The sequence below is a fragment of the Alexandromys fortis genome, unplaced genomic scaffold (assembly GCF_014885135.2).
Source record: "Alexandromys fortis isolate MF-2015 unplaced genomic scaffold, M_Fortis_MF-2015_v1.1 scaffold_118, whole genome shotgun sequence".
NCBI classification, from domain to species: Eukaryota; Metazoa; Chordata; class Mammalia; order Rodentia; family Cricetidae; genus Alexandromys; species Alexandromys fortis.
Genome location: NW_026068010.1, coordinates 5,239,091 through 5,250,770, shown reverse-complemented (window position 1 = coordinate 5,250,770; position 11,680 = coordinate 5,239,091). Strand labels below are relative to the sequence as shown.

The 11,680-nt window shown below is 41.2% G+C and overlaps 1 protein-coding gene across 2 annotated transcripts in view; it reads left to right on the top strand.

The window, feature by feature from the left end:
• The window catches only part of Stard13 (StAR related lipid transfer domain containing 13), a 386,353-nt gene that overhangs the window by 71,461 nt on the left and 303,212 nt on the right, over positions 1 to 11,680 (top strand). Inside the window, exon 1 of one of the 2 annotated variants that reach the window (XM_050161865.1) lies at positions 2,042 to 2,158. The exons of the other annotated variant lie outside the window; for it this stretch is intronic. Within the exon in view, the coding sequence (XP_050017822.1) occupies positions 2,129 to 2,158 (30 nt within the window). The 5' untranslated portion in view covers positions 2,042 to 2,128. Of the gene's footprint in view, positions 1 to 2,041; positions 2,159 to 11,680 lie in introns of those variants that run through there. 2 annotated transcript variants of the gene reach the window in all.

Sequence of the window (11,680 nt, the reverse complement as noted above, 5' to 3'; positions counted from 1 at the left end):
GAAGAGACAGAAATCTTTAATAAATAAATAAATAAATTTTAAAAAATGTAATTATATCACGCCCTCCTTTTCTTGAGTAACTCTCTCCATTGCTCCCTCTCAGAATCGTGGGCTCTTTTCCTTTAGTTATTATTGTTAAATAGCTACTTTTTAACGGTGCTTCAGCATGTGCTCTATGTAGAAAGAAAATGTAATGCAATGTGGTCTCAACTACAATAACAACAGAAAACGTGTTGTTGCAAATATCTTTAAAACCAAGATTCATGACTGACAAGAGCATCCTTTAAAATGTTGACTATCAAAGTCAACTTGTAGATCAGGAGCTGCCGAGATGGCTCAGCTGCTACTCTCTGCAGAAGACCAGAGTTCAGTTCCCAACACCTACATGAGTCAGCTTACTGCTGCCTATAACCACAGCTCCAGGGGGATGCTATACCTTTGGCCTCTTTAGGCACCTGTGTGTGTGTGTGCACGTGTATGCATGCATGTGTGTGTGCACACACAATTAAAACAAGAAAATTTAAATGTGGAAAGATCTCTTCTGTCTTACTTTGACTGGACATTTTCCTTGCCTTGTGTAAAACATTCTTAACATTGGTTGAGGCAGCTCCGCAGAAGAGAGCCTTATCACCCCAAGGCCCGGGTTCTCTCATTGCACTGAAGTAAAGGAGAACATCCAAAGTCTCAGGTTTTGTGATGAGTGGTCTAGATGGGACATAAAGTTGTATTGTGTTCTGTTCACAAAAGGAAATCCAAATAGGTAGTGATAGTGAAGTCAGCTTGGCAATGGATGATTCCAGGGCAGCTAGTAGACTTTCTTGCTCCCATATCCCTGTGATGATATCGTTATCACACTTATTGCTGCTTAATCAATCACCAATTAAAATATCTGAACATAATATTGATTAAAGAAAGCATAAGACATAACCTTCCCTTGTAGGGGAAAAATGAATGTGCTCAAATAAATAGATGAATTCTTTAAGAGTTAAGGAATATATTTTCTAAAACAAAGAAAATTACTTAGAGAATATGTTTTAACATGTCAGATGATACATATACTAATTATCTTGATCCACCCTGACTACATTAAATGCATATTTTAGAACACTGTTCCACATCATCAATATATATATATATATATATATATATATATATATATATATATACTTGTCAACTAAATATTAAACTAGCTTTTCAAATCCAAAACAAAATCACTTCTTTTCTTCTCCTCCTTTTCTTCTTCTCCTTCCTCTCCTTCCTCTTCTTCTTCCTCCTCCTCACTCCTCCTCCTCCTTTTCTGCACAGGGGCTGCAACCCAGGGTCTGCACACGCCAAGCAAGCCCCTATCACAGAACCCTAGCTAATCTCTTTCTGAATGTTTTCTTTTGAGATGGGGTGACACAAAGTGGCCCAGGCTTTGAAATCCCAGACAGACCCTGTACTGTCTCACTGGCCTCAACCTCCTACAGAACTGGTACTGTAGGCCTATGCCACCAGCTCTGGCTTGGTTTGGCAGTAACAAATCTGTAAACTGTGCCTATGTAGTACTATATTTTGCTTTGATACAGTAAAATCGGTTTAAGCAAATCTTCTAGCTTTACCAGGGCTAATCTCATTAAATGTTCGTGTTTGAAACAATTTTTAGTGTTTAAGGCTTTTCTTACATTTTAAAGATTTTTTAAAAAACTTCTATAAATGTGAGTTTGCCTGCATATATGTCTGTGCACCATGCTCATGCAGTACTCATGGAGGCCAGAAGAGGGTACCAGATCACCTGGAACTGGAGTCACAGATGGTTGCTTGCTGCCATGTGGGTGCTGGGAACGGAACTTAGGTCTGCTATGAGGATACTGAGCAATCTTAACAGCTAAACTATCACTCCAGCCCATATTTCCCATGTTATGTTACTTTTCAAAACCATTGAGGATTTTCAATTTATTTTTGTTTGCATATAGTAGTTTATTTACTTGAATTATTGTGTAAGAATGCTTAGTTATATGTACAACTTTTTAAATTAATTTTTACAGAAGTCTATGAACCTGGAGAACGATATTTTAAAAGATTAAAGGAAGGGATTTGTAGAAACAGCTCTGGAACTATCTGGCATCTTGATGGTGTATCAAGCCAAATGTCAACTGTAGCTCTGCCCGACCCTAAGGTAGGTCAAGTTACTGCAGAATCTGCTGCTGAGGGTGTGTCCCCTTTTCCCCCCACAGGCAACTTTCCGTGGCCTTTATTCTTGCTTTTTAAATTTAACATTGAGGTGGACCATTTTCATAAATTATAATGCAAAGACATTATAAACACATGTAATTGTTGAACACCTACAAAATTGTAAACGTTACTAGTGGAAATGGTGTTGCAAATTTCTTTATCTTTTAGTAGAAAAATAAATTCCTCCTAATGAGATATTCTGTTTCCCTTGATGGACATGACATTGTGTAATACCTATATTAAAAACTTGGGATTATTTTTGCCCTCCCACTATAAACAGTACCTATAGATACTGTTGTTGCTGCTGTGTTCTTGTTATATAAAACGGGAAGAAAAATTGGCCATCCTTTCTTCTGTATGTCTTCGTATATGTGTCAGTGCATCAAAATGTGTGTGCATATGTTTGGAGGCCAGAGGCGGACCATGTCTTCCTCAATTGTGTTCCACCCTATTTTTGAGACAGGGTGTCTCCTTTAATTCGGAGCTCACCTGTGCAGCAAAACTGATGGGCCAAGAGAGTCCCCAGGAGCTTCCTTTTCCTCTGACTCCCCAGCACTGGAAGTGACCCTGGACAGATCCTCATTGCATAACAGATATCTGAGTTTGACCACTGAACCATCTCCACAGCCCTATGGCCAGCTTTTCTTATAGATATTTTCCCTCTTTTAATCATAGTTATACTTTTTTAAATTACTAATTAAATTTTTTTCACTGGAACAACTTGAGCTAGAGAGTAGATTATCTGAAGTCCCAGCTGGTGTGGGACACGGAAAGGAGTTAAGTAACAGTCCGTGAGCTTTTATGCAGCTGCTTAGGGCTCCCAACTTCTGATGTGCCGAGTGCAAAATTATAGACAGATGATAATTTTATGAGGTAATGTGAAGGCCAAACATCAGACATTCTCTGAGAGGGACAAGAGAAAACTTGAAAATTACCTTTAGGAATGAGACCCCTTTACAAAAATATGGATTATATTAAAATTAAGGGAAGCCCATTGTTCCATATCAATCAGTTGCCAAGCAGTTTGTCAAGAGGTTTCTTGGCCTTCACAGGTAAATGTAGCAACAACTAAACTTAGAAAGGCACAGAAGAGAGAGAAGGACCCCAAGTATCTCACCTTCTGCTTCCCTGAGCCCTCCCATTGATTTATTTATGAAGAAAGTCACAGTCCACTACTGCATTCTGCAGAAACCGTGCCCCACAGAACAAGGCTCAGAATAAGAGTGAAATACCTTCAGGTGGTCAAACAGAAGCTATTTGGCTCACATTGCAATAAAAACAATATCATTAACTCCTGGGACTGAATGTTTCAGGCATGGTGCTCAGCTCTCGGCACCTACTGCATTTAATCCCCACAACAACCCTGCGAGGAACCATTCCCTTCATTTTCTAGAAAAACCTGATCGTCACAGCAGCGCAGTCAAGTTAGTGGGGTGGGACCACTCCGTTCCTCATTTAGCAGATAAGGAAACAAGAGTCAGGAAGGCTAAGTGATTTGTCCAGAGCAGTGAGGTCAGTCCCAGAGGCCGGGTTATGTGTGTTCCCTCCCACACCACCACATCAGCTCTAAAGGGCTTGGGGGATTTGTATGGTGGCTCTTGAAAAAGATAATATATGCTCTGGGGTAAGAGAAGCCAACCTGGAAAGATCGTGCCAGGAAATTTTGCCAAAACTGGCGAATAATTAGGAAAAAATAAGTGTTTGCAGAAGTCAGGTGGAGGCAAGGATGAGTAGGTGGGGCGCAGAGGATCTTTGGGGGAGAGAAATTACCCCGGGTTATTCTACAGTTATGGACGGTGTCACACATTTCTCCAGAGCCCCCAAATGGACCCTCAGGTAAACCATGGGTTTGGTGACGTTGACGTGTTAATGTAGGTTCATCACACAGAACAAATGTGCCACTTCGTTGGAGACTAGTGATGGTGAGAGACGCTAGGCGCACCACTGGGAGAATATGGGACATAACTGTGCTTCTCTCAGTGTGGTGTGGCCCTCTAAAAAGGGTACTGGAATGTATAGGTGATTTCTAAAGGGCTTCATAAACTAAAAGGGAGAAACAGCTAGCGGAGTGCATTTTAAATATGTTCACGGTGACAGTGACCCACGCTTGGTTTCTTTTTAATAAGAAAAATGGGTGATTGATAACATCAAATTTTACACTCGGTTTTCATCTTGGAGTTTCCCTAGCTCCCAAAGAAAGTACGTACTGAACATTTGTCTTTCTTATTTAGACAGAAAAGGAGAGTTAGGAAGGAGAAAGCCATTGTCTCTAGTGTGCTGCTGCAGTCCACCCCTCGTCCCTTACAAGGACCTAATTTAGTAAAGAGGCATTTGTACCTCTCTTAGCCAACCTCCTGAAAGCTTTAAAAGCCTCCCTTTGATTTTACAGTAGCTCTTCATTATCTGAGGCAGGTAATTGATTGTTTCCAAATTAGCTAATTTAGGATAGGAACAAACTTTATAGGTTATTATATAAATAAACAGTTTTAAATTTCCTGATCCCTAACAAAAACATATGAAAAGTCAGTCTTAATACTGGCTTAAGTTTCTTTCAAGAGAGGAAACATTTTTTTTTTTATGTCAATGATTTACATCAACTTGTTCCTACAGTTGTTGGGATCGGAGCCTGGGTCCTGGCAGCCCTAGCAAGCTAGGCTTGACCACCCATCCTCAACAGGCCAATTAAAGGAACAATGTAATAGAGAAAAACAGGAAAGGGAGATTTATTCAAAGGGGGAGCACTTTAGGAAGAGGACCAAGAAGGTACAAGTCTTATCTTTGGGATTTGGACATGAGGCTTATGTTGAAATAGAGAGCGGGAGGTAGGAAGAATTAAAGGATCAGGTAAGGTGTGTTCCTGCCTGTCCTCATTGTCTCGGGTCCTCTCTCTTGTAAGGGGTCTGACAGTGTCAGACTGTGTGACAAGCTTTCTGGGAAACAAGCTCACTCTCTGGCCGGCATCAGGATCCCAGTCTGTTCCTTCCCTAAGACAGAGACTCGGGGAATTCAATTTCTTGGGGGTCATTGTTTCAACAATCTGATAGCCAAAGAGAGGGAGACACAAGTATCTTTAGATTATTTTTGCTCTTGCCAGCATGATTACAACAAGCCTTATGTGAGCTCATTTATGTGTTTACCCTCTTCTTATTATTTTCTCAGTTAACATGCAAATTTTCACCCTCAGTGTCTCTGATGTATAGAATTTGCTGTCCTGTAGGGCATATCTGAGGAATACATACTTGTTTCTGAATGGCTATGGTTGCCAAACAAAGGACTCCTTGTTCTTTCCAGATACTGTAGCAAAACCTCTAACAGTACAAGGCAGTGCTACCCTGAAGCTAGCACTGGGAGGATGGAGGTTGTAGGTACTTAGTCTTTATCACTTGTAGTAGTCAGAGTTCTGTTACTGTTTTTTAAAATACCCAGTATCATTAACTTAAAAAGGAAGGAAGGTTTACTTTAACTGTTTCAGTCCCCGACAGTTGGCCTGCTGCCTTTTTATGTTGGAGGGCAGCAATCGTTGCCTTCTAGCCAAAAGAAAGGAAGAAAGGAAGAGCCTGGGGTCCTAACACCCCCTTCCAGGGCATGCCCTCCAAATGACTAGGGTCTCCCCCATGAGGCCCTACCTTTTAAAATGCCCAACACTTCCAGGGGTACCACAAAATGGAGGCCAAGCCTTAAATACACAGATCATTGGGGAACACCTTTCTCAACTCCAACATTGCTGTTAAGACTTCAAATACACTTTCAGGAAAATATGTCTGAAGCTAGGAATATCTGCTTCTGTGTTTTGGCACTCTTTATGGGGTGTCATTAGAGTGTGGTGGCTGCCAGGATAAATGAGATATTAAACTAGAGAAGAACCAAAACCGAGATTAAACATTTAAACCAAACAAATAGCTCAGTTCAGGCGACAGTTTAGGGATATCACGCACGATGTGTTGTATGTGTTGTATGTGACTTGCACAAGGGCCTGTTTTCCTGCATGGGACAGAGATATCTTCTGCTCATTAATGGTGAGTCCTGAAGTTAGGGTACATATGACAAGCCATGTTCAAGTCTCTAAAGTTCATTACATAGGCTTTTATAGACTGTAAAATGGCTAGACAGTCAAACCCAGGTTCATAGAAATGAGAAAGTACAAGATTTGTGCTTTAAATGTGTGTGTGAGTGTGTGTGTGCGTGTAATGTCTCTGTGTGTGCATGTGTTTTGTGTGTGGTGTATGTGCACATATACACACGTGCATGGAAACCACAGATCATTATAGAGTATTTTCCTGTGTAGTTCTTCACTATACTTTTTGAGACAGGGTCTCTCAGTAAATTTGGAGCCCATTGATTTAGCTAGGCTGGTAGTTACAACTCCCAGAGATCTTTTGGTTTCTGCTTCCCCAACACTAGGGTTACAGGCAACTGTTGCCAGGCCTAGGGATTCAAACTCAGGTCCTCCTTATTGCACAACAAGCCCTGTATCCACTGAGACATCTCCCTAGCCTCCTTGGGCTGCATGTTTTTGAGTCACAGAAGCCAAGCCCAAGGTGTCTTGAGCTGAGAATGTGATGATGATGCTCCGGTCTGACCCCATGTTTTTGACTCAGAAGAGCAGCCCTGGCACAATCTCAGGACAGTGACTCATGAGCAGTTTTTATTAATGTTCTGTTCACTGACTCGTGAGGGTGGAATGGGCAGTGTGCTGAGCAGTGAAGACAGGTAGAGTATGGACTGTCTTCTCTAACCTGCATCTGCCCTCATGCTCCTGAGCCCTGTGCTCCCATCTGGCTGTGCCGGCATCCCTAAGAACAAGGTGTGATGACCTCAGGTCATCAAGTCTTCTCCTGACTTAGCTAAAGTCACCTTCAGTCAATTCATCATTCAACCCCGAAACTGGGGAATCACCCAGTTTGGATCCTATCCCTTAAATGTGTGTTTTCTGTCACCACATCTACCTCATGCTAATTCCTAAAACTTCATCTGTTAATTCCATTCCTTAATGTCCTTAATGACACTGTCCTGACCCCAGCACCCGAGATGCGATCCATCAAACTAGTTTTCCACCTTGTGCCATCCACCTGTCGCCCTAGCACTTGCAGGATGATGTGCGGTCCACCGTGAGTTCAAGGCCGGCCTGGGAAATATATACTGAGACTAAATCTGACGCTGTGTCTGTTCTGTGGAAAAATCCCTCAGTGTCGTCATGTGAAAAATCAAGCTGTGTTTGTTAGACAGTTATTCATGGCGTAGCCATATCTTCTCCGCCAGCCTCCTCTCACCCCTCCGACTCTGACCTACTGCTTCAAGCACACCACACTGTGTTTGGATCCTTAGGTATCTCCTCATCCTCCTCAGGTCTGCCTCAGTTCTGTGCCTCTGATCTGAAATTTCCCATCTTCTCTCTGATTCACCATACCTCATCAGCAAGGCTCTGCTTACAGACGGACCCTGTTCCTTTAGCATTTGTCATGTTGACACCATCATTTTGTTTGTATTTATTCTTTATGGGAACCAAAGCAGTTGGACATCTAAAGTCAGCGCTAGGCAAATTAAATACAGCATTCCTTCGTGGAAGGTTTGAAGGTGTTGCGTGTGTCGCTGCAGCTTGTGGGAGGACCTTTCTGCTGTGGACTAGTATCCAGAGTCCCTCAGATACAAACAACCTGATGTTTCGACAAGATATTAACACTGGAAAAGAAAGATGGCTATACAGCCACACCCCAAAAGTTTCTGGATATTGGAATGTTAAGTATTAAAGAACTTTCAGAGGCAAGGATTTTCTATTTACTGAAATTTCTAGAAGAATTTGTGCACCTCACTTGGACTTTGGACTGCTCTCTTTTTCCTACAAGGGCCCAGAGCTTGGTCAACAAACTACCCGACCTCTCCTGATGCCTTTGCATTCAATTATTGTTTCTTTATTCTTTGACTTCTGTGAAGTAAGAAAAACAATTAAAAAAATCCCCCCTCCCTCCACAGGATGTCTGAGGGGTTTCATAGAGATTTTAATAAGTGGAAGACGGGGTGAGAACTCACAAAACGCTCTTCTCTCAGGACGTCTCGTTTTCCCCTCAAACAGTGTTGGAGGATCAGACAGAGAGTGATGGTCTTGAGTGATGATTCTCTGTACTCTGGAGGCCTTCTCTGGGTAGGGAATTTCCTGGAATCTAATCAAGGGTGACTAGGAAGCATTAAGGCTTATCTTTTTGGTTGGAGTTGTGATGAAACAGGAGCTAGAGATTTGGCAAAGGAGCCTGTGTCCTTTTTATATTTTTTAAGTCTGTGCTCTTTATTATTTTTTGTTTTTTTGTTTTTTGAGACAGGATTTTTTTTTTTTTTTTTTTTTTTTTTTTTTTTTTTTTTTTTTTTTTTTTTTTTTTTTTTTTTTTTTTTTTTTTTTTTTTTTTTTTTTTTTCTGTTTGGTCCTGTTGTTAATGTAAACTCCTGAAAAGAAGCTGTGTGGTAGAGACTGATTGATTAGAACTCGGGTACTATGACGAGATTGAATGTTGCAGGCCCCGAGGCTAATTACCTTATCTTGGACTGATTTTAGCCCCCACACATGCCCTAACCAACAGCCATTCCTTATCCACTGTGTGAAAACTAAGATCCCATAACTAACAGGTAAAAACCTCTAGGTTCCACCAACCGAAAAGCTAAGGATGGCATCAGATAGCATATGAGACCTGTAGGAAAGCCTGCCCCACCTTGCTCTCGTCACCCCTATAATATTCCCACCAATGTGTTTTAAATCTGTCTGGATTTATGATTATCTTGGATCTGCAAAACTACGAACTACTTCCACGTAGGAACGTCGAATTTGGGGTAACTTAAATCTGTATCTGGGCTATGATCACTTAAAATGGCTCTTTTTGTTTGTTTGTTTGACACTGTATGTGTGTTGCTGTCGCAGCTTCTGTGAGTTCATATATGTATCCGTCCTGGTATGTCTGGATGATGCTATTGGGGAAAAAAAATACTCTTTAAAGCTCAGGGAATGGAGAAGCAACTTTAAGGTAGAAAAACAAACACGGGTGTGGAGTCAGTAATGGAGAATATCAGAAGGTCTGCTGTAGGCAAATAGGAGCTTGGTAACTCATTTTGCATGTCTCCCCTCCCCCCTTTTCCTTTTTTCCTGTGAGTCAGACTTCTGCTTAATTCTGCAAAGACATACATACCTGAGGAGTATCTGCTGAGCCTGTCTCTGTTGCCGTTTGAGCAGTGACATATTACGTGTTTATGTATGGGCCAAGTAGAAAATTTGGGCCGCATTGGAGGTCACTCAGCAGAGGTCAGAAGTAGGGAAAGACTGAGACAGTATGCCCAAGGAGAGAAAAGGAAAGCTAAACTAGAAGCTTTTAGAAAGCATGAAGTGGAGGTTGGAGCTAAGCCTGTGATAGATCTAGAGGGAGATTGACATGGCCACATGGACGTGGTCTCCTAGGATCCATGTGATTTCTGGCTTCCTGTGCCTCCCATTTTAATTCAGTCCGCCTTGACCATGCCTCTGTTAAATGCTAGATAGGACACTAAAATGCTGGAGTGAAAAGCATTAAAGAAGAGGCTTGCTTCAAATTAACTTGTCCATTTTATTCAAAACTATCCCAAGCTTTTCTGCAGCAACTTTGTCATCCATAGTATCCATGTGTCGGGCTTGGTGTTTGTCCTCTTGCTGATATTTATTTCACGCTGAAATAGGTTTTGCAACCTAAAATAAAAATTTTTATCATAGAACAAAGTGAAATTTGATTGTTTAACCCAGAGCAAAACTTAATAGGAAGAAGCCCCAGGGTAGTATCTTCACGGGCAATTGCAGTATTGACAAACCAGAGCCCTGTAAGCTGCAGTTGCACTTAGAAGATAAAAATAGCAAAAGGGACGGAAGTGTGTGGTGTCAACAATTAGTCAAGCTGTTACAGGTGCTGATGGATTGACAGCCGTCAAATACCAGGAGAAAAGAAACTTCTGCTTTTAGTTTTTATTGTATGTGTACAGGTGTTTTGCCTACATATATGTATGTTTGCCACATGTGTGCATGATGCCCATGGAGTCCAGAAGAGGGCACCAGATCCCCTGGAACTGGAGCTACGGGTGCTTGGGAGCTATTGTGTGGGTGCTGGAAATTGAACCTGGGTCTTCTGCAAAAACAACCAGCGCTCTTAACCACCGACCCACCTCTTCTGCACCTTTAAAGGGGAAAAGCAGGCTGTTTTTCAGTTGATGATTCGTTGAAAAAACTACCTACTGGGTTTTCATTTTTTTTATATCTGATTGTCCCATCCCAGATAAGAGTTAAAGCTTCTTAGGCACCAGATCTTGGCCTCAGCTTTGACTTTCCCAACCCCCATGTTCGCTTCATTCCTCACTCACCAAGGAGGCATGTTAATTGTGTAGTAAATGTGGCCTATTGACACCATTCTCAGATCCATAGGACACTCCTGAGAAGAAGGCATGGTTCAGAATCAAAACCCAACTTTCTTTACTTGGTGGTTGGTAGTTTGTTCTTATTTTCATAATTCATAGAATAAATAGATACCGCTTAGAAAAACAAGATAGATTTTCATACTTACTGACCAGAAGTAGTCCAAATGGCATTGTCTCTCTGACATTCCTGAGCCTTGCTTTGGAAGTATATGACATCATGTGTATGAAGTAATTGCAATAGTTAGTCATCATATTTGCCATGTCTCTCAGCAGCATTGTGTCGTCCACTTCTGAGTTATCCATTCTTTACAACACCGAATGATAGCAGTCGTTTGTATTGGATCTATTTACGCACCTTAAGGATAAAATGTCCAATCTAGAGTCATCGGATGATGATCTTGCCGGTCTTATGAGGCCCTAGCTGGGCCTTTAAGTCTTCCTCAACATGTTGCTTAAAGGATTGCTCAGCCCCACATTCCAGTAACTTAAGTGTAGATTTTTCTGGCAGCTCTCTTGCCTTTCATAGTGTGCTTACATGGAACGATGAAAACAAGCGTGCCTTTTACTCCTCTGAATGGGGTTATTGTAGAGGAATACGAAGACGCCATAAATAAGAGTGCAAAGTCCCCTTTGTCCCCAAAGCACAAACAGTCATATTGAGGGCTATACACACTCACGCCAGCTCTTCTGATAAGAGAAAGAATATGACTTCTCATGTTCAAAGCAAAAACCGGCCTTGGTGCATCTGGGGACTTGTCCCCCATCCTGGAGCCTCTGTGGCAGCTCTGTAAGTCATGTGAAAGCTTTATAGTCTATTTTAGGAGGAATAAATCAAAACTTTTTCTCTGAGTTGTCTCTCCCTTGAAGTCTTATTTTTGTTTCCTGGCAGAAAACACTTTTACTTAAGTGTTCTAGTACTGAATTATTAAAAAATAATTTCTTCCAAGAGACTTTTTTAAAAAAATTAACATTAAATTTAGATGAAGATGAGCTAGTTTCCTCTTACTCCTTCTTTTTACTTTTTTTTTTTTTTTTTTTTTTTTTTTTTTTT